This window comes from Bombus pyrosoma, linkage group LG6 (assembly GCF_014825855.1).
Source record: "Bombus pyrosoma isolate SC7728 linkage group LG6, ASM1482585v1, whole genome shotgun sequence".
Lineage (NCBI taxonomy): Eukaryota > Metazoa > Arthropoda > Insecta > Hymenoptera > Apidae > Bombus > Bombus pyrosoma.
The window spans coordinates 2,459,594-2,482,583 of NC_057775.1; the positions used below are offsets into that span (position 1 = coordinate 2,459,594).

Below are 22,990 nucleotides of genomic sequence, written 5' to 3' on the forward strand. Positions count from 1 at the left end.
TGAAGTTTCGCGTGGTAGCCAATAAATAAGAGACATAGATCTATTGATTACTATAATGGCACATAAAAATTCTCAAATAAGAGTAGATCTCATCCGATAAGATTCAAAAATAATACAAGTAAAAGATAATACAAACATTTCCATATTTAACATGACTATAAAAAATTGTATTAATATAAAAATAACAGAATATAAATCCCGTACCCCTTTCTGGAAAAACAATCGTCGCTGAAACATTTTACTCTTTCAGATGATTCGAACAACACATAACATGCTCCAAACATTAACCACGCAAATTTTCTTTGTTTCAGTTGCATTAAGTGTTGACGACACTCGAACATATCACATTTTATTTTTATTATATAATATCACATACACATATATACCTATGTCGTTCATAATCTAAATCAAAATCACATTCATTATACAAGCAGCACCAAAATAAATATATAAGTAAAGGAAAATGATAGAATTAACAAAAACGCTTTCGCGCTTCCGAACTGCGCTTGCATAGATGCAAAACAAGCATACGGTACAATGTAAAAATTTTGGACCACTAAAAACTGAAATTGTTCGCATAAATATATATCACTATTCTGATGTTGATTTAAATTTGCAAAGTTTTTCAGAAATCGTCTAAGAACGATATGATTCAAGAATTAAAAATTCCCTTCAAAAATGTTGATTAATTCAAAATAATTAACACATTGTGATCCATTCACAAATGCAAGAACACTTATGGAACGATGAAATGAAACTGAAAAATAAAATATACCGAAATACGTGAAGAATTATTTTATTTGAAGATTACAGAGAATATATAATGATTCATTTTCATATAACAAATAAAAATGTTTTCTCACAACATGAATAATAGTTATCGTGAAACTAGTTAGGGTGAAACGGTAATGGTCTAAAACTTTTGCACGATACTTTATTAAGAGACACCATTTTTTTGAACATAATCGAGCTTCCACAAAGTTAGTAATTTTTTTTTAATTCGATTCTTTCGATTTTTCCCTTCTTCGCTTGAGTAGCCGTAGGCGTAGTAGTTCTCGGAATCTGCTTCTGCTGCATCAGGAGATGCTGTCGCAAAAGACGATCCAAGGACGGGAAGAAAGGGCTGAAGGGTGCGGTAGACCTTAAATCCGTGCAACTATTAGGCAGCACGTACAAGGACAAGGTACGTACTCGGTGTTCCGTGACTTCATGTAGATGTTAGACGCACATTCTACACTCGTGGAATCCACTTCGATTTGTTAAGGTCCAGCCGGATATGGAAGAGCTGACTGACAACGCCGAAGAACCGGATGAAGCCGAAAGTAAGCAAAGCGAGGTGAAACTTGGAAAACTTCAATATAAGGTACGATTTTTAAGCTACGATATATTCGTCATCGATCTTTTAGTCTCCAATTAAGAAAGAAGTTCTTGTGATTTGTAATTCGAAGTTTCTCGGAAAGAATACCAACCGATTGATGATTTCAAAGATATCATACAATACAAAGCTTGCAAAAGTATAACTTGTATGAAATGTCTAACAAGTGACATTATTCGATTGATGAGCCACGTAGAGCTTTTCATATGATTTTTATGTGTACACTACAAAGTTGAAAAAAGCGTTTAAAAAATGTTATTTAAAGGTAGCGTAACTTTTTAATCGGGAAGGACGAAATATTTCGTCACGTCAAATAAACGACCCTATTGGATACGACGACGTAGTTCATCGTGACAAAATGTCGTATGGAAGTAATTACCCGTTTTAAATGTAGCCATTTCAACATAGGCAGGAAAATATTCTCCGTGGAGAGGTTAAGAGCTAGATCTATTTATATAAAAAAAAGGTCAGCGTGCGAGAAGTAGATGAGAATTTCCGTGGCTTTATCCATTAAAATATTTTTAAACGAATACAAAGAGCTTCTCTTCATAGAAAATATGTTCAATAGCGGTATATCTGTGTGTAATCAATGCACGACGTAAGCTCCTGTCTCCGTCACTTTCTTTTAATTTGCTACAGAGAAAGATACAGTGAACAAAAATAGAACGCATCTGATAAATCAATTGTCAACAAAATTGTTGAAAAATATTTCGCCGATAAAATTGATTAATACGTGGACGAATCAACTTTTACAGCTCGAATACGATTTCAACACGAATAGCTTGGCAGTGACTGTGATACAAGCCGAGGAGTTACCAGCTTTAGACATGGGTGGCACTTCCGATCCTTACGTCAAGGTTTACTTGCTACCGGACAAGAAGAAGAAATTCGAAACGAAAGTGCACAGGAAAACGCTCAATCCGGTCTTCAATGAGACTTTCACGTTCAAGGTCAGTCTCGTTCTCTCTTCAATTGCTTTGTCTCGACGACCATTCAACGAAACGCAAACGACTTTTTCTTTTGCTTTTACTGACGGTACACAATCGTCTTTCAGAGCGTAGCATACGCAGACGCTATGAACAAGACGCTCGTCTTCGCGATCTTCGACTTCGACAGGTTCTCCAAACACGACCAGATCGGTGAAGTGAAGGTTCCTCTGTGCCAAGTCGATCTGGCTCAGACAATCGAGGAATGGAGAGAACTACAAAGCGTCGAGGGCGAGGGTGGCCAGGTAAATTTGTTTTAATACTTTTTCTAAATGTAAGAAAGATATATTGAATTGAATAGGAACTAAATTAACTCGTAAGAATAGATAATTTTTTAGAATTACCTAAGGATTTTTATTCGTGATTTATATCAATGGATACTACTGCTTAAAAGCACGTAGATACTTGATTATTTTTAATAGAATATGATTTATTTACAAATTTTGTTTTTGATACTATATTATAGAAATTATTTTTCAGCAATTTATCGCTCATAATTTATTTCTATCTTTTCGAGAAATTTTCACTTGTTATTAAAATTTAGTAATTTACCTCGAACTACCTGTACATTATTTTGAGATACGAAGTGTTTTTTTAATATAACGTAACTGTCTATTTATTTGCTAATAATTTGAATTGCTAACAAAAACGAGTATTCAGCGTCTTTTTAGAACTGATAAAAGGGTGTTTTTTATAAATTACGTATAATTACCGTTCAAAACGATTGCTTCAATATTCGTATGAATAATAAAGTTGATGTGAGTTTATCAATTACAGGATAACAAATTGGGTGACATTTGTTTCTCACTACGTTACGTGCCCACGGCCGGTAAATTAACGGTGGTCATCCTGGAAGCGAAAAATTTGAAGAAAATGGACGTCGGTGGCCTGTCGGATCCTTATGTAAAGATCGCTTTGATGCAAAATGGCAAAAGATTGAAGAAGAAGAAAACGTCCATCAAAAAGTGCACTCTTAATCCGTATTACAACGAATCGTTCACGTTTGAGGTACCCTTCGAACAGATACAGGTACGAATCTTTGAAATTTCTCTATTACCACCCGTTTATTTCGTACCCTTCATTTGACACGGTCCACAGACACAGGTAACAGTAACAATACACCACTTCTTCTATTCTTGCTACATTAATTAGCACATTTTTTACTTTTTCAATTATCTTTTAGACAACAGCCACGACAATAATTTTATTTCTAATTTTTTTTGTACCTCCATAGCGTAAGAAGTTTGTTTAAATACTTCAAATCCATTGCAAACGGACGATTAATCCGTTAAATATAATTGGTATAAAAACGAGTTTACTGAGAGCGAGATTAAATGATCCGTATGTAATGCGTTAATGAAATACCCTACATAAAGTGCGAGCAATATAGTGCACGCCGTTTTTACTTGCGTAAATAATTTTGTTATAAATAAACAAGAAAGCTCTTTCTAACTTCTATTTTTGAAAAAAGAGAAGGACTAAAATGTTATCTTCTTGATTTTTCTATATTTCACTGTTTATTTAAAATAGGGCCAAAGGTGCTTTATGAAGGGACTGATTTTCTACAATTTTCAAAATACCATACTTCCGAATCGTAAAAAGCGTTTTATAATATACAATATATGCTCTGCTACGTTTATATCGTGTAAAGAGTTGCTACATTTTTTCATACGAGCTTAAAAATGTCGCTTAGAAGCTTTGCATGTTCCTCGAATCGAAGGTAAGACGTGTCTAAAGAATGAACACCTCTAAACTAAACAATGTAAGTTCTATTAAACAAGCTCTGCTTATCACTTGCATACGCGCATATTTTTCTATATTTATTATTAAAAACTCTGCATCCTAAATAATGATATAAACTATTTTTTTAAATTTCTATTTTTGTAGTTTTCTAAACAACCATAAATTCCTTTCTCTATATCTTTATCAAATGTACATATATATATACATATATATATTTTCGTATTTTTCATATAAATATTCCATTTACCATTGACCGATATTTCCATTTCTAATGGAATTTATGGCTTCTTGCCATGTTTTTACGTTATGATTCGGAAGTTATGGCGAGAGAAAGAAAAAACATCCACTGTGGGAAGGCAATGCACTAATGCGTGATTTCACGTTTAGAAAGTGCAATTGGTTGTCACGGTAGTCGACTACGATCGTATCGGCACCTCAGAACCCATTGGGAAGGTCGTCTTGGGGTACAACGCGAGCGGAACAGAATTGAGACACTGGTCCGACATGTTGGCATCCCCGAGACGTCCTATCGCTCAATGGCACACGCTTAAGGACCCCGAAGATGGAGACAAGAAGGACTAAGAGATCGTTGAGAGATGTCCAGCATAAAGGTAATGCACACCAAATGGTTCTAAGCAAATGCGACAAATGTACAGAAGCATTATCTTGTTTCGTTTCGTTCCATTCCGTTTTTGCTTTCGCCCCCACCTGATAAACTCTATACATATATATGCACATATGTATATGTAAAACAAAACGCATATACATACATATACATATATATGTATACGTACTTTCCAACGATATCCGTGGATGTTGTACTGTAACGAGAATGCAGGATTTTTTCTGAACAAAAGGAAGAAAGGAAAAGCTAGAAAGAGAAAGAAATGAAAGAGGTGCGGAGGGAAAGGAAATTGAAGGAAAAGCAGCGGGGATGCGACCATCTCCCCGATGTAATCGATCGACTTTATTCGAAGAAAAAAATAATCCGTGCACGAGGATAAAAGTGAAATATATAGATGTGAGAGAAAGACAGAGCGAAAGGGTGGGAGAGAGTGTGAGCGAGTAAAATACGAAGAGAAAGAGAAAAAGAAATTACAAGAAACAAAGGAAATATACTTTAGTAGATATTAACGATCTATTATTAAAACTAAACAACAATAAAATACCACTAAGAAAGGTTTTAGTATTAAATAATAATATGTTCTCATGGAGTGTAGCGTCTTGTATATACGTATTATCTACCATTACCTTTTTCTGTAGATGTAACAATTGAACGATCTCCAAACGCCTCATCTTCGAGGTATCTCGAGACGAAGCATTGAATACTTTTTGCAGAAGATGTCCTGACTTCCATATACGAATTCCGATCGATAGTCTGCAGAATATGTTTCCTTTCTCATCATTTTTAATTGATGGCAACATTTCATAAGATGTTTATATAAGATATTAAATGCTGTTAATCTTATTAGATATTATATATTTATATATATAAACATATAAATGTATGCTATATATTCTATGTATATAGTATACGCGGAGATATATATAGACGTATAATGTGTATACGGTGTAAATTGTATCTTGAATTGCGCGAGTTATAATAGCAGTACAATTTTATTTAAGGAAAATGTTGGCGATGCTTTGTATTTACCGATCGATAATACATGTTCGTGTAAAAGATTCGTACGATTACAGTTACAATTGCATTATAATCGATACGCGTAACAGTTGCGAAATAAGATAATTTCATTATCGTTTGACCGTCGTTGCATTATTTGTTTCATACGAGTAACACGACCTTTTATATCTTTATTCCCTATATTTAATTAACAGTCGTTTCACTTTCGCATGGACCACGTAACTAACTAACCATGGAGACTACGATCGAATTAGTTTCATGCAAAAAATACAATGCTTTCGATCGCGATAGCTTCGTAAAATAACGATCTTAGATTATGCGTTATCTGTACAGGGAACTCATCCGATCGAAGCGAATCGGCAGATCGGCGGGAAATTCAAAAACTTCTTCCAATAAGAGAAACGAAATGTACATGCTTAAACACGGTCTCACTCGCAGCGATGTGCCGCAGTAGTTCTTGTTACAACAGCATCCTTCGATTATAATATACTCTTACTAGTATCGTTTCGTAATTTCCTTACTTTATGGACAAACCTGTTATAGTCGATGGTTGCGAATGGCGATTCGTTTGCGAGTGAATTGGGGCAAAATTAAGGAACGTTTCGATCGTTGAGTTCTTGAAATTGAATCTGCGCAATTGCCAATGAAATCGAGCATAACGCGAAATAAATGGCATGTCTCGTTCCGTATACGCTCGATTTCCCCTGGATTCCAGATGTTCATCCCGAGTATACATACGCGTGTACGTGAAACTGTAAACATATTGGTATATATACATATTATATATACATTTACCACGTGTTATATATGCAGATACTGTTATTGTTTTTCGATATGTAACGGGCCTACCGATTGTATAACTTACGTTATCGTTCCGTTAAACTATTTCTCGGATAATAAACATAAGAAGCTGGAAGGAAGCTAAACAAAACAGAGTAGTGACGAGTTCACGGTGATTCTCTATGTATCTTGGAAATTGGGAAAAAAGAAAATAAAAAAGGAAACACGGTTCGAAGAGAAAAACACGTATATCCATGATACATACGTTTCAAACCAAAATTAACGAAATAATTACGAGGACGTCCCGAGATTTAACAAAGCATTATTATTATTATCATTATTATTATTATTATAAATATATATATATTTATATATATATATATATTATATACTATATGTATCCTTCGAGAAAAGATAAAATCAATTGTTAGAAAACTAACTTTATACAGTATTAACTGAGTTTGACTGCTATAAAAAAAAAGGAAATTCATATATTTTATTGCGTCGTTGACCTTAAAGCTTCGAATTTGACTGAATGAAAAGAAAGAAAACGGGTTGATAGATACAATAAACGTAGCATTTTTTTGCGTGTGAGAACTAACGAAGAAAGAACACGTTGTTAAAAGCCCACACGAGAGAAACTTTCCTCGATGAAAACGATAACTATTTCCGTCAGTCTAAATCGACAGCTATCTACATATAGTTTGTGACTTATAGTGAATGATAAAAAAAAAAGATACCCAAATGTAAACGGGCCTTAACGCTTTTTCGAGTTGTCCTTCCCCCCCACTACTCATCGCCGAAGATGCATAGAAAACTTTGTAAATATCACGCCATGAACATTTCAAAGACACTAATATTTGATAATCATATATAAGTCCATTCGGCTTATATTCTCATGATAGAAACTAGACGTCATTTGATTCTCAATACGATTCGATGTTTCTTTATTTCGTGTCCGTTCAACGTAGTACAGTGTACTCTACGATTCGCCTAATGACAACAAGTAAAACAAAAAGATATTTGCACGCAAATCGAGCCGTATTAATCATGTAACGATATCATTACTAATAACGACATTAGTAATAACGTTAACTATACGTACATATATAAAAAAGAAAGAAGATAATGTATCGTGAGAAAAAGAATGTCAGGTGTATTCGAAGATTTCGTAAAGGTTATGATTCACATGATTGTTACGAAATCCTGCGTACATTACGCCTGTCCGAGTTCGAATACGAAACGTGTATAAAAAGAAACGAAAAAAGATGGATATCAAGGTAAAAATCTCGAAACAAGACACGGATTTTCCTCCGTATGTTTCCAAAATCTTACATGCTATTCCAGTGATATATCTACCTGCTATGTATCAGTTATATCATACAAACTATAATACGAAAAACCCAAACGAATTATCGATTGTTACCGATGACACCTAATAATATTAAGAATCGAGTTGGTGTTGCTTGGAATTTAACGTGAAAATATTCCGCTCTCGGCATTCAAATACTTAATCACATTACATTTCGAGCAACACGAGCTTACCAAATACGGTAAATATCTGTGAATCGAATTCACGAATAAACATACTTCTCTTGATTCGGTTAATCCTCTGTACGTTGCAAGATAAAAAGAGAACGAATAGAAACCTTTAATTAGAGACGCATATGCATAAATTCGCATTAAGGATAGATCCACTTCGAAACCCGTGTTTGTTTATCGCATGTACTACTTGCGGAGAAAAACTTAATAACTTTAGTCGTTGATTCATTTCTGACAATTAATTTCGGTTGAATGTAACGTTTATTATACTGACGTAATTTTAGTATAACATTAACTTCATACAAAGAGAAACGAAACAAACATAACATCACCGTTTCGTGTGTATAATTCATTTCTATCTCTGGGCCCTTTAAAGGGGTCGTTGAAAGACTCGATGCCAGAATACGATCACCGATCAGAATATCTAGTCCAGACAGCAAAGTACATTAAGCCATTCGAAATAACGACGCATAATACGTACACCTTTGCCGACAAAGTTGATCAATGTTCGATAAATGTATTATACGTTGGCATAAAACTTGTATTTGGGTTAAAAGCTGCATTTACTATCCAATGTGTCGAACGTACGTATATCAAACATTGTTTTGAGCTGCTCTTATTTGCATACTCGTTATAATTTTTTTAAGCGACAAAAACGTGTCGAGCTCACATACAATCGTCGTATAGATGGTATCCGTGAAACGCTGGGAAAATATATAAATTGCAAGAGTATTCCATCGATAGTTTATGGAATCGCGACTGTAATAGCGATTTTGATTATCTACAGATAGTTCGATAGTTCATGGCACCACTAATACAGCGTTTCAGTCGGCAAAGTAGTACGCGTCAATTCATACGTGCATCGGCGTAGGAAAAAAAGGCAGTCGTTAAATATACATAAAATCGATCATTGGAAATAACATAGGAAGTGTAGAATAGAGGTGTGTAAGTGTAGTCGTAACGTAGAGAGCGCAGATTCTTAGATTATATCATACCAATCTTCTGGATCCTGAAGTCGAAGTCTTTCTCTGAGATCGAAATCAGGATCCGGCATTCTTATCGCGCGCGAACAGCGCTTGACACACATGATCACTAAACACTTAACCAAAGCTTGGTTCTATCATTTGTTCAGGACCAATTATCATAAAAGATTATATCGATAGCATGTTCGAGTCATGTTATTAATGCAGCATTGTACTTAAAAAATGGAAGAACTTTAATGAGGAAATTAAGGAGAATTTACTGTAAAAAAAAAAAGAAAGAAAGAAAAAAGAGAGAGATAAGCGCCGCGAGCACCCGGCATCGATCGAGAAGCTACGACGAGCGCTTGTATGTACAAGGAACGAATGTTGTCCGTTCTTTTTCTCAAGGTATATCCTATCGGTTTGTTTCGTCTAGCTTTTACATTACAAAACGTCAGATCGAAAAGTCTCGACGGAATAATAACGCGGACAGTTGAGACGAATGTTGAAATTATAAGTTCTATATAACGAAAATAACATTGAAATACAACGTTACTTTTTAACTCACTTCTTCGAAGTTATCGATATCTTTTTATTTACATATCCAACCGATCAGTGTACGATGTAAGGAATGGTAGCAAAAATCAGAGAACGTGACTAACAATGGGATTTTGAATACTTTTACGCAGACTCGCCATTTTTTACGTGAAGCTACCTCCTCTTTTTAATAAACGTTCATCTACTTCATCCGATCAAACTCATCATCGAGGTTGCAATTGCATTAGAGAACACGTCCAGGAGGACCAACCCTGTGTTGAACTGAATCTTATTCATACTTAGCCGACTAATCGATAATTCAATGAAATAGTGATAATCCTGAGTAAGTTCGAACAGAAAGCATTGATGACAAGTGTAGAGTGAAATTGGCTGGAAATGTTACGGCTATTATTGAATCGAGTACAGTTCGGGTCAGCGTATCGTAATCACGTGGAAACCTACGAATGACAAAATCCGCAATAACGTGCACGCGAGCGACAAAGCAAACTTGCTGTAATTATCTTCCGAGGCGGAAATACCGTACCGTTTTATGACTATTATCGGCGCCACTACCAGTGTCCACGTAACGTCTAAATAGTGCCTTTCATTGCTTTCGAAATGATTTCCGTGTGTACCGCCACTGATGTATGACAATCGATCGATGTCGTCGTTCTCGACGTGACGTAAAAAAGCGATATGCTATATAAATACAATGAAGAAAACATGGAAACACAATAGGGGAAACTAATCATCGAACGAGGCAGGAATATATCGGTAATATAATAGGTAAAAAAGTGGAACTATCGATTGGCACGATTATCGATAAATAATCATTAACATAATAGATTATGAGTAATTACTGAAATGAACGTGTCGATCGTGGTCGTGATGCGACAAGTAAAAATAATATTACTATTGATACTAATAATAATTAATTTAAAGAAGAATAACACGCAACGCGTAGTGATTTAGTTGAGTAGATCGAGTGAACACACGACGATATAGAAAAATACGACGGAAAACATTCGAATCGATGAGAAGTGGCAATTGGTCTGAGCTGGCTCGTGATAGTGTACGTTGGCGACGAGTTTAATGAACCGAACAGTGTTGAAAGTAACAATCGAAGGAATTCTATTTTACGTTATGCTAATTCTTTGATTAATATTAATTCCTTAGTTTAAAGAGTACTTAGAAAACAACAGGTATGGTTAATTCATGAAGTTTCTATTTAATTCAATTGTTCTTTCTACGCTATACTTCAGAAGCGTACATTGACATTTTATTCGTTTTTCCTACGAAAGAACAATACTGTTTACGTATTTAATATCTTGTACGTTAAGTGTCTCTTTTTAAAGAGTTTTACTTCAATTGATAGCTTTCTATTAAGGACAAAAAGTGGGTAGAAATATGATAATGATATTTTACTCTGAAAAGATTGATCAATTTATATTGATTACATCGTCAAAGAACCTTTTTTCTGAAGAATATATATAATTTTAGAAAATTCAACACTGTGCTTAGCGATTGGAGCACGCTCGAAAGCATTTGGCGGAAATGGATCTACAGTGATACGCGAGCAAACAATACATGTGCCTAAGACCTCGATGCCTGTGCTTTTTTACCAAATGTATAACTACATTACGTAGTAATCATAAAACGGTACATTTAAAAGCTCCAAGTAATTGTTGAGTTCCCTACTAATTATTTCTCAAGTATCTTATTTCTACCTTCGATCTTTCTGCGCTATTTGTTACAAATAAATCTACTCATCTGTGTTTTTTTCTTTCACATTTCTTCTAGCTCTTAAGTACCTGTATCGCGATGATAAGTTTTATCTCAAGGATAAAGACATACTAGCAACCATCAACTATCATCAGTGTAGCACTCGCGATTTATCGAAATCACGTATAATCGAAGACCGCTCATTTTCTTCGTATTATTCATAAAAGACGATCAATCGAAAGTTCTTGAACAATACAAAAACGCGCCAGTCTTTCGAGCATGGTCATTTCCGAGCAGCTTTAAGAATATAAGGCGATGTGCTCTTCAAATCCTTCGAATTTCCCGCGCAATGGCGGGTCCGATCAACAAACGTACCGATTGTCATGTTAGCAGTATAAGGATTGTCCAAGAGACGTAAATAGATGTGTACGTCGGTCCAAATGGCACGTAGCGCACGAAAGAAAAAATGATGTAAATAAAGAGAGAGAAGAAACAAAAAAATACAATGAATCTTTGTAAAGCCTTAATTTAGTCTGATAGTACAATACTGATTTACCTTTTACTTTCGTCTTTTATATTTATTTCTTCGCGAGTAGAACGATGCCACAGCAGAATGTAATTAACACGTAGAATTAAAAAAAGACTCCTTAAATGTTCTTAAATTCTTCTTTGGATAATGCATGAATTGCTCAGTTTTCAAACTTTTCCCTTCACCGTGATTCGTCACTAAAACCAAAAAAAAAAAACAAAAACAAAAAAGAAAAAAGAACAAAAAAAAAGTAGATTCCTTTAGTAACAATGATATGAGTTTCCTTAAACCCTTTTGGGACGGTTTTCAGAAACATAGTCAGTAGATAGAGAATTACATTTTAGTGGTAGTAAGAAAAAATTACTTTCTATATAGTCGTAATGTTTTCCATTCAACAATATCGATCGACGTCAACGAAGAATAATTCATTAAACTATGTATTGTCGCAGGATTCGAAGTTTCTCGTGTAACATAATATTCACATTCGAGTGAAAGAGATATCCCGAAACAAGGAGAGAAGGACATAAAGAGTGTACAAACGGCGCAAAAATTATCGCTTTCCAAAGACTTGAACTTCGAATCTCAGTTGAATTGCTTCGCGCCTTGTAAATGAATCATGCTATACAATAAAATTGTATTTATAACGCGTATGAATTACTCCTTGACAATTTACACGGAACCCGAAATGGATGACAAAAATTCTTACATAGACGTTACCGTCGCGAAAGGGTCCAAATGAAAATAAACTAAACAAGAAATAACTTCAATGAAAACAATAATGGAACGTACCAAATCAATCGACAACGATAAAACGAACATACTGATACTAAATACACTAACGCTAAAGATAGCTACTAGTACTAATGCAGGAAACCAAAAATAAATAAATAAATAATAAATATAAAAAATAAAATAAGAGGATAGAAAGCAACAAAAATATTAAGAAAATGTGAAACGCACAGCTCGTTGAAGTTGTTGAAGCATCGTTCTGGCTCCCGGAAGAAAAAGACTCCGCGCTAGAAATTGATTTCTGTTTTGTCATATACCCATCGAACAACCGAAACTGTCCATTTTTTATCGTAGATCCTACGTTGTCCACTGTAAGAGGTGTAGAGAATTTATTCTTAACTCTATGATCTATACAGATAAAGATCTATATATAAAAAATATATATATATACATGAAATTTAAAGTCCTACGTTTTGGGACGATGCCCGTGAGAACGAATTAAATATCGACAATAGATCGTGATCGATCTTTTACTCTCGATCAAACCCGAGCATCGGCCGCGCCGAGAGAACGAGAGTGAGAGAGAGAGAGCGGGAGAGAAAGAGAGCGAGGAAGAGCGAAATGTGAAGCAAACGAAGGGACACGGTTCCCTTTACACCGCATTCGAGCCAATCTGAAAAAAGCAAACGAAGCCCTGAATGCCTCGAAAGCTTGAAACGTGGATGTATTAACAACTTGTAATCATTCCATTGCATATTATACATAATTAAGGTTTAGCGCGACAGTGTACTGTAAATCCATAGACGTTATTATTATTATTATATATATATATAAATATATATATATCGTAATTATTATGTAATAAATATTGTTGTTAACATAAAATTCGTAATGATCGATCGTTCTCTTTTTCCCGAACATCATTTCGATATACTACACGTATTTTCATAGGTTTCGCGTAGGGACCACTATACTTACAAAATCATACACCTATATGTTAAGAAAATATAGCAATTTTTGTTTTCAATAACTCATTTCAAGACTATTTTTTCCTTCCGTTTTAAGTTTAAGATTTATTTTATCCTGATTAGACACCAATATCATTCGAAAGGATAGCTTCGCTCTCGATTCGTCTATTTCGCTAATATAATAATTTGTCTATTTCTAATTATAATTTACATTCATATTCATCACAGATAGAAAAACGATGAGCGGTGACGATAAAGAATAGATTTACGTATATTATAATTACGTATATTATAATAACGAAAACCGAGGATCGTACAATCACTAAACGCCGGACGATTCCATAAAATTGACAGAATCGGAAAAAGCGACAGTTCTTAGAACACCATAACAATAGAATTCAGTGGAATAAATACATTAATCGGCAAACTAGCAATGGTATGCGGCGGTTGATGGTAGGTTACGTAGCAAAATAGTTTATTACGTAAAAACTAATTAAAAAATATACAAAGAAACAACAGAGGCAAACATAACACAGCATACAGTACATACAACTAATAACCGCGTATACTATAATTATTCTATAATTATTCTATAATTATGTTGATTAACTGCTTCAGTAAGCTTAGTACTGGCGGGAGGACGATCGTTTCCGATTTGTCGTTCGTTGGCTTTTTACGGGAAGGCCGCGGGCGTATGGTTTGTGTGCGTTTGTTGAAAGATAGTAGATGCCTCGTGCTCTGTAACATTTCAGATAAACGTTCTTTTTTTCAGTTTTTTTTCCACTTTCTTTAATCTTCCTTGGAATTGTTCTATTCTTTCTTGGATATTTATATTTATCGTACATCCTTCAAAAATATTTTAAAAACCTATGGCCATTTATTCAATAATTTTGTAGAAATTGCGGGCTGTAATCTTCTGTTGTGCAAACAGTTCTTGCAATTTTACATGTTATGAATTACTATTATTATCGTATTATTAATAAGCTATTGGCAATTTTGCAAAAGTGCAGTTATAGGTACAATTTCTATAACTCTTTGAAAATTAATCATTTTTGTTTTAGTTGTTTCATTCAGTAAGTTGGAAGAATTAAAGATACTCACGTATGTGGGGCGTCTTCTCCCATGAGTATGTGCTCTTCGAGTTTGGGATTGCACCAGCCGATCAGGTAGGAAAAGAGATTTCCACACGGCGCTGCCCAGAATCCTACTTTCGTCGTGATTGATTCTATGTAATAAGGCGTCACTTTTGTGTGGTCGCACGACAACGTCTCTGCGGACGAAACATTTCACTGATTTCATTCACAGTCGACCATTCGTCCCGTAGAACGTTTTCTCTAATGATAAGGTCATTCTATGGAGAGTCATAATTACATATTTTCACGAGTTCAAAGGATAATGATCTCCTTCTTCATTGCGTATTCCAATCCATAGCATTTAATGAAACTCAATTTAAAATTAAAATTTCGAGACAAAGAAAAGAGTATAAACTAACGATAAGAGAAACGAATTACCATACTTACAGTTTCATGGAACTTCTTTATAAATAAAACTTTAAATTATAAAATGTACAAGATATAGGTTCTTTTAACTATACGTATTTCTATGTTCTAAAAGGTTCGTGCCTTTAAAAAGAATACTTCGAAATTCACTGTTTGTCAAAACTTCAATTTCTATTTAACTAACACGCTTTCTTCTAACCATCAGCGAACGTTGGGGAGAGAATTATTGTTCCTTTTACACAAATAGAGCAATCTAAATTTCAATAAAAATAGAAATTTCGAAAATATCTAATACGGATAAATGTAGCAATTGTTGGACAATTCAATTTAATTCCTGACTAAACAGACTAAAGAAACAAAATGTTAATATTCTTTTAATTTCTAATATCTTCCACGACTGTCACAACGTTCAACAAAATTCCTTCCATTAAGAAAGTTCGTAATAACAGCTCGTTTTATAAAAAGTCAAATTATATACTTTCAAGGGAACTGAAACTAGACGAAGCTGTCATTCGTTTCTGGTTTAACGCCAACACGATCGTTTCTCCTCAATTTACTTTCTTTAATGCCTCTTTGAATGCTTCATAAACAACACGCAACCGATCACTTTGCTATTTAACAAATAACAGCCAACAGCTAACACAATACACGCAATTCTCAAAAGGTCTGAATCTCTCTTGCTCGTGGAGATAAGTGAAAATGGGTCATATTACTTACGGAGCAAGGAAGTTGTCGCGCATCCGGGCTGGCTGGAACCTCCGTTCACATAGAAATCTGCGTGCCCGGTCGGTCCCCATTGACCCAAAATCCCGGCACCAGTGTGGATCACATCGACGAAATGCGCGTCCGTTTCGTCTAAATCCATCGACCGGTTCCCATTCATGTAGAAAAATATCGTTGGATCGAGTCCTAATCGAGAAAAAGAACCAACATGGAAATTCATTCGCGTTAGAGAGCGATTTTTCATCTTCATGGTGGGCCAACCTACCTTACCGTTTTTGGAAGGTCGTCGTAAATAATTTAGCTACTTAAGGAGAGAGAAAAATGTCGATTAATCCAGATTAAGATTAGTTTATGGGATATCCATGGATGTAGGGGGTGTTTAAAAAACAAGGGGATGTGAAAAAAGACAGAAGGATATTCATAAGCTGTGATTCTAAATATCTAGCACGTTGAATGCCACGCCTGTTTTCAAAAAAATCTCCGTCAGGCAACGCGTGCAGCAGTACCAAGCGTTCTCTGCTCGGTGCTCCCATCGATATTTTCATAATGCGAGTCGCTCATCTGGTGGTCTTACCTCTCGTTTCTTTTGTTTCCATTCCTTCGCATTTGTTTCTCATTTCTCCACTTTCTACAAAATCAGTTTGAATCTTGGCCGAGATTGAAAACTTATTTCTTATTAAGTCAGATAGCAGTGAAAAAGAAAGCTTTTACGAGGCTTATGATTCCGGAAGAAGCATTAAACGCGCATGCAAACTATGTTATGCAAATAAAAGGCGTCGAATGAGCCGAACAAAGGCACAAATGAATTTGAAGAAAACAACTTATTGACCAAATTGACCCGACCAACCTCAGCTATGTATAGGATGCTTTAAAGTTTTACATGTTAAATAATTTTTGTAATAAACCATTTTCGTATTACTTTTATAACAAACCATTTTCGTATTACTTTTATAACAATTCAACAGTTTTATTATTATGGAATATCTTTTCAAATACCTACGACGATCCTTCGCAAGTAGTCAAATAAGCGACACCCGAATATGGGTTTCGTGGCCTGACTAGAAACTTTGCTGACACCCGAATACGGGTGTCGTGGCAGCCAACGTGCTAGACAATGAAGAAGATTCGTGTAAGTACATATAAATTAAATTAAATTAGAAGTTACATACTGCATCCGTGTATTTATATCGTTTAAGATTTATTTGTTAAAAATTCATTCAAATTTATCTGTATTACTTTTTTACATAATTTTAGTCCTGACCTAGCAAAACACAATGGAGAAGCTAATTAATTTAGATATGGATACAATATGAAAAGATTAAATAAATTCACTTATATCTTTCACGTTCCATTCAATTTTTCCTATTTAAATCGAGTGGTAGGTTTAACACCAAACTCTATGCCTGGATTGAATCATCTCCAAAAATATATATCTTGCAATATATAATTTATGCCAGAACAAACTGGTGCTATGGGAAATAAAAATCTACGATATATGTATAGGATCAAATTTGTGTTAGAGTTTGCCTTAGCATACGTCACTGTATTAAGGTTTTAACAGAATTTCGTTAATCTGATCTGATCGTTAATGAGAGAAGAGACGCGATTAAATAATAGAATTACACACATTACCTGTAATCCTTCCAAGCTTGTCATCGGGCAAATAATTCGCAATCAGGCCAGCTATATGCGCGCCCACGCTGTATCCGAGCACGTGTATATTCTCCACCCTCGTTCCACGAGGATGATCCCTCAAGTACCTTACCAATTGAGCAATACATCGTGAACAGAAATCTGGACCCCATTGTATTTGCGACAGACAAGGCTCGCGCACCAACGAACCGTAATCGACGATTATAATATTGTAATCGCCTCGCGTGAAATACGCTGAAATCGAAAGTTTCATACATCGAGACCATCGCGCACTGCATAGCCCACGCTATTTGTTCGAATCTTTTAATCTTCATCGACCAAAAACTGCGAGCTAACAGGCGATTGGTTTTTATTTCTTTGAAACGATATACAGTTGCTGAAAAATTTTTATTTCCCATTATCGTATAAATGTCGTTATTTTTTTTTATGTTATATAGATATACATATACGTCTATTCGAAGCGATATAACTTATAATTTTTCTGGATTCAGTTACTGGTTTAAGATCACTGAGAAGCAAAATTTGCCATACTTTTTGCTCTCGTTTATGATTGTAAGTTATTATCAAACATAAATTATTACTTTTAGAATATCGAATGAATCGAATGATACTTCATAAGAAAGCTAATTTTCCATTAAATTTCTTTTTTTATCATCACAGAAGAGTTAGACAAAACTAATTGCAACGTTTAGGATGTTTTAAATAGTGGATCGATCATAGTATGAAAGTTACTGACATATGACGTGAGTCGCTATTTTTCTCGTACCAAGTAAAATTTTACAACTTTTCGAACAGTCGAGAAATGCAATAAAAACTTTCACACTCTCTCGCAGAAACTCTCATCACCGAAATTGGTCACTTTCGTGTAAAATACATATTCAATAAATCGTTATTTATTACGTTATTATTCTAAAATGTAAGGAAATTGTATAAAATTTTTAGACAGCAAAAATGTAATTGCGTTACTATCAAAACATAGCCGTACGATTCTTAAATTCCTCTAAAAAACAGATTTAGTAAAATTGAACTACGTTAAAAATGACACGAAATAATAAACTGAACTAAGTTGTAATGTTCTACAAACGTTACCTTTTCGAAGATCCGGGCTGGGTATTAAATTCCTCCCCCCACCAAAACCGTGGATAATGATTTTCGTGGGATGTGACTTATTGAATTTGGAGTAGTGAAGTGACTCGAACCTTCGTACGTTAATGCGTAGAGGCTTCTTTTGTGTTTCTCTGAAAAATGGCAGTCCCAAGAAAGTTACATTCACCTACTCAACGATCTTCCTAAGAAAGTAAAGAAATGCGTGCGCAATGAATAACACAAGGGAAAAGTCAGTTTCTAAAGTAAAGTGATATATCAACGCTAAATGTAATAGAGTATAATATCTTAGACTTTAACATAATTATAATATGTTTATTATTGCAGTATTCTTAGTAATTAAACATATACTAAATATATAGATATTTTTTTTAAATAACTACTTGTTAAGTTTTATCAAATATCAAGTATTAAATAAATATCAAATAGTCGTATGTTACATTATATATGAATCTGCGAAGCGAATGTCAATGACCTTAGAATCTCGAATGGAGTTTCACTCGCATTACGATATTTCTTTTATCGAATCCTATTCCTTTGACTTTAATAATATTCGTATATTACTAGACACGTCTTTATGAACGCGTTAGTTATTCCTTCATGATAATTACATTACGGACATTTATGCACATATTCTTCATATTCTTCCGACATAACCGAGGAAATGCCTAAGTATTATAACGAGTGGTATACTTCAGATATTTTCTATATCTTAGCATTTTATGCTCATTCTGTCTATGTTTGCATCTTCAAATTTCTCATAAATGTAGAAAAATGTACAATCTGATACTACAATCTCTCAAATTCTTAATAAATATCGTTTCTAGAAACGAAGCAAATCTAATACCGCGTTTAGAAACCAATACGAAGGAAAGTGAATAATCTTAATTTTTAAAATATGCGCCGTAACGAATCGACATAAGTATTCGATTTTCGCTTTTAAACAAGATAGCGTGGTACAGAAAAGAACAATCTAATCGGCGCGACAAAAGAGGAAAATGTGAATGAGTAAAAGCACTTAGAACGTGCCAAGACACTGTTAGTTACCGGAGAAAGGTGAACTTTGAAACGAGGCCACACTTTCAGCGCGAGACGGACTGATCGTGATCTTGAAATCGAGAGTCGTATGTCCACGTTCTTCCTTACGGCCAACATTCAGGTTCGAGGTGAACATTCTCGAACGTCGAACGAAAGTAAGCTGAGGAACCGCGGAGCGTTCAGCTGACGCAAAAGTAAATGGGAAATTTCACCGAAAGTTAGAACGGCTAGTGTCGCAAAGCGTAATTTTTTCGTCATCTCGTTGAAGCGAGATCGAATTCCGAGACGGTAGCGGAAAACGGGATACAAAATAAAACCGACGATGATAGAAAGTTACAATTTCTTCATCTAGGGTTTCCTGAAGCGCTCAGCTTATTATTCGCATAGCCAAGACAAATCATATGGTATGACCATAGTTATATAGGATGTTACAGAGAAGCGTTATTTTTAACAAATAATTTTAATAGATCGTTTGGTACATTGACAGTTTGATGAATGATTTATTTTAACGAATTAAAAGAAGTAACATTTCTTATATCGCTAATTGTAGGGATATTTAAAGTAAAGTATTAGTTTATGTAAGAAGACGCTTGCTAAATAAAAACATATTTGAGTCGTTTATTATAATAAGGTTTATAATAACGCTTCAAATAGGAAATAATTTATTTAACATATCTCTAATTATTTCATTTAAAACAACTATTCTTCCTTTACAGTTTTTCACATAATCATCTCAAAGTACTTTTTATAAGATGCACCTTTTCATGTTTTCCTTATAATTATTTAGTAAGCTTGACAAATTCACAAGAAACTGAATGTTCGCGAAACTTCTCATTACTAAATCAGAAAATATATAAAATATGATGAACAATAAAGTATACTACACAGAAGGAAATTCAAATAATGTACATATATAATTGATGTGTATATATAATTGTGTGTATATAACTCAATTTATATAATTTATTAATATTATATATATATAAGTTAGAGTGAAATAATTTCTCGTCATTTTCGTTTACATAATTTAATTAAATTAATTTAAAACAACCTTACCTTGTGTACAAATAAAATTCTATCTGTGGATGTGGGCATTCAAAGGGTGGTTTCGCACAGGATGTACTGTTAAACAGATCCTTGAACGTTTTTGTCTCCGCACTCACATAATCTAAGAACGAAATCGACGTATATTACCGATCTGCATACCGATTATACCTATTTAATTTCCTCGATCCCGATTTCACATAAATCATTTTTCTACGGCTGGTTAACTGCCGATTGTCCGAGATCAATCATTTATAAATATAGCTTTTGCACAAAAAACCATTCGACCGTTCTAAAAAACTAGAGAAGCAGGTAAAGGTCGATTGTTTCGCTGTATCGCTCTTATTAATTTTTTGTTGTTCTTCTTTTGTTAAATGTATTCTTGCGGCAATAGTATGAGAATGTAGATACGCATTCAATTAACGATGACAAGTAAAATAGCATTGACATGATTCTCTCTAAGGTTGTAAAAAACGACCTTTGATTTCTGAGCTACTCGTTAACGTCTAAATAATCGAGTATTGCAGAATTTTTTATAACGATAGCTTTAGTGATTATTGACGATTCTTGACATTACTGATAAATCAATAAAATTTTCTAGATGTATTATTATAAATAGAAGCAATAAATTTGTAGCCACTATGTTTAATATTTCTGTTTGGAAGATGATTTAATTTACGAGCAGATTCGATATGAGTTACTTGATTCTTTATTTTTTAGTCATTTATATTTGGTTTGTTAATTGTTCACAAATTTCATCATACAAACCGTTTCACTTTTTACTTAACATTCTAACGTGGAAATTTAGAATGTACTATATTAATACGTAACCATGTTGCTAATTATTTACATTACGTTTAAACATCACGTCCCTTTGAACTTTTTACAATGAAACATGTAATAAGATATTTTTCTGGGTAACAAATATTTTTGTCAAAAATTGTTTCTGTCAGAAGTCGTCTAACAATCGTAATATTAAATCAATTAATTATTCATCAATATGCACTGCCTTATATTAATATATAATACGAATTGAATGCGATTCATAGCTTTTCTAATTATTTTATTATAAATCACATCGTACACCTATGTCATAAAATGTAAAACACTAAATGAAAATGAAAGAACTCTAAATTTGCTACAATTCTTCAAGAGACGTAACAAATCAATAACAAATCAATAATATCAAACAATATCTTAATACCTGTGACTGGCAACATACATATTTCCCTAATTTTCAATTATTTCATAAAATTACTCTGTCCTATTCGGAAGCTACCTCTACAAACCCATTACTGCGCCAAAACACTGCCAACACCAGACCCCATTTCCTTAATGCCACCAAATTTTACTCGACTACACTTTAGAAATCGCGCACTGAATATCAAAGCAGGATATAGTTTCTCTCAGATGACGGATAAGTCACAAGTCGTCCCTTCAACACCATTCGAACACCAACGCGACAACTTACAACTTACAACTTCCAATTCGCAACTTCCAAAGTTCCAAGATCAAGTTAAATCAACTGTTATATTTTCTCGTGGTTTGCGCGAAACTTCGATTCTTGGCTCGGATTTTGAGTGTGAAAAAGGGACCGGCAATCGATAATCGAGCGTCGACAAACTACTTACGATACTGCAGCGCAGCAAAGAGGACGAACATGAGATATCTCAAGACACTGACCGCCATCTCCCGCGCTCGCGTGGTTTGTGATATAACATTCAGACACGCGGTGGTGAAAAATCAGTAAAAGTGCTTCCCGCCGCTTCTCTCGACCGATTGCAACATGCAAAGTCACCGTAGGGATACAGAGGATTCCCGAGGGGGGACTTTAGAAAGTCGCCAGCTGCTTCACGCGTTCAATTCTCTCTGCGATTTTACGCACGCCAGTGCACGTATGCACGGTGCATCGCGAAATGTGCACGTTGTTAAGTAGAATATTGATGCTTCGATAGATTTAGTACCGCCCAGGGTGTTGCATCTTCGACGGATGTTCGTGGCGAGCCTCGATTTCCGGGAAAGTATATACATACAACGGCCAATTACAGTGGATTCGTTCATTCGCGTGCAATTAAGCCATTATTCGCGGACAGATTTCGCGTGCCATCCCCTTACACATTATACTCGCTTAGTATAAATCCTCAATTTTGGACCAAAAATTTCCGCTGGTTCCCAAGAAATTCCGTCTCAAAATCTTTGAGCCCTGGTACAGTCTTGTGTTCCTATTAATTAATTATAACTTAATAATTTAATTATAAGTCAATTATAGTAATGCAATTAATTAACTTAATAATTAACTGTTTTGTGAATGACCAGAAGTGGTCAGGGAATGGTAGCAGAGTTAGGGGAGTCACATCCAGCCTTTTGGTTAAAGTTTCCTACCTTATGACACCAACAAAATTCATATGTACGAT

General features: G+C 34.6%; 2 protein-coding genes across 4 annotated transcripts in view; one reads left to right on the forward strand and one right to left on the reverse strand.

Moving 5' to 3' along the window:
- Positions 1-13,432, forward strand: part of LOC122568522 (synaptotagmin 1) — a 35,438-nt gene extending 22,006 nt beyond the window's left edge. Inside the window, exons 4-10 of one of the 3 annotated variants that reach the window (XM_043728346.1) lie at positions 1,038-1,183; positions 1,265-1,363; positions 2,131-2,325; positions 2,430-2,606; positions 3,139-3,390; positions 4,492-4,715; positions 4,943-13,432. In XM_043728346.1, the coding sequence (XP_043584281.1) occupies positions 1,038-1,183; positions 1,265-1,363; positions 2,131-2,325; positions 2,430-2,606; positions 3,139-3,390; positions 4,492-4,686 (1,064 nt within the window). In that variant the 3' untranslated portion in view covers positions 4,687-4,715; positions 4,943-13,432. Of the gene's footprint in view, positions 1-1,037; positions 1,184-1,264; positions 1,364-2,130; positions 2,326-2,429; positions 2,607-3,138; positions 3,391-4,491 lie in introns of all 3 variants that reach the window. The other 2 variants (XM_043728347.1, XM_043728345.1) reach the window with 2 other exon arrangements.
- LOC122568528 (lipase member H) lies at positions 9,267-22,488 on the reverse strand. Its single transcript, XM_043728362.1, has 7 exons — positions 22,208-22,488; positions 20,589-20,700; positions 18,480-18,628; positions 17,370-17,624; positions 15,732-15,923; positions 14,617-14,785; positions 9,267-14,253 (listed from the first exon to the last, which is right to left on the reverse strand). Exons 1-7 carry the CDS (start codon positions 22,263-22,265, stop codon positions 14,139-14,141), a joined length of 1,050 nt encoding a protein of 349 aa, XP_043584297.1. The 5' UTR covers positions 22,266-22,488; the 3' UTR covers positions 9,267-14,138.
- Positions 22,489-22,990: the final 502 nt, after the last annotated feature.

Excerpts from the sequence above, each read along its gene's own strand:
- LOC122568528 (XM_043728362.1), bottom strand. The coding sequence starts at position 22,265 with ATGGCGGTCAGTGTCTTGAGATATCTCATGTTCGTCCTCTTTGCTGCG. Across the intron at positions 15,924-17,369 it reads CAAGCTTGGAAGGATTACAG|GACTCGATCCAACGATATTT; the intron begins GTAATGTGTGTA and ends TTTCTCGATTAG. Across the intron at positions 14,786-15,731 it reads CGCGACAACTTCCTTGCTCC|AGACGTTGTCGTGCGACCAC; the intron begins GTAAGTAATATG and ends TTTCGTCCGCAG.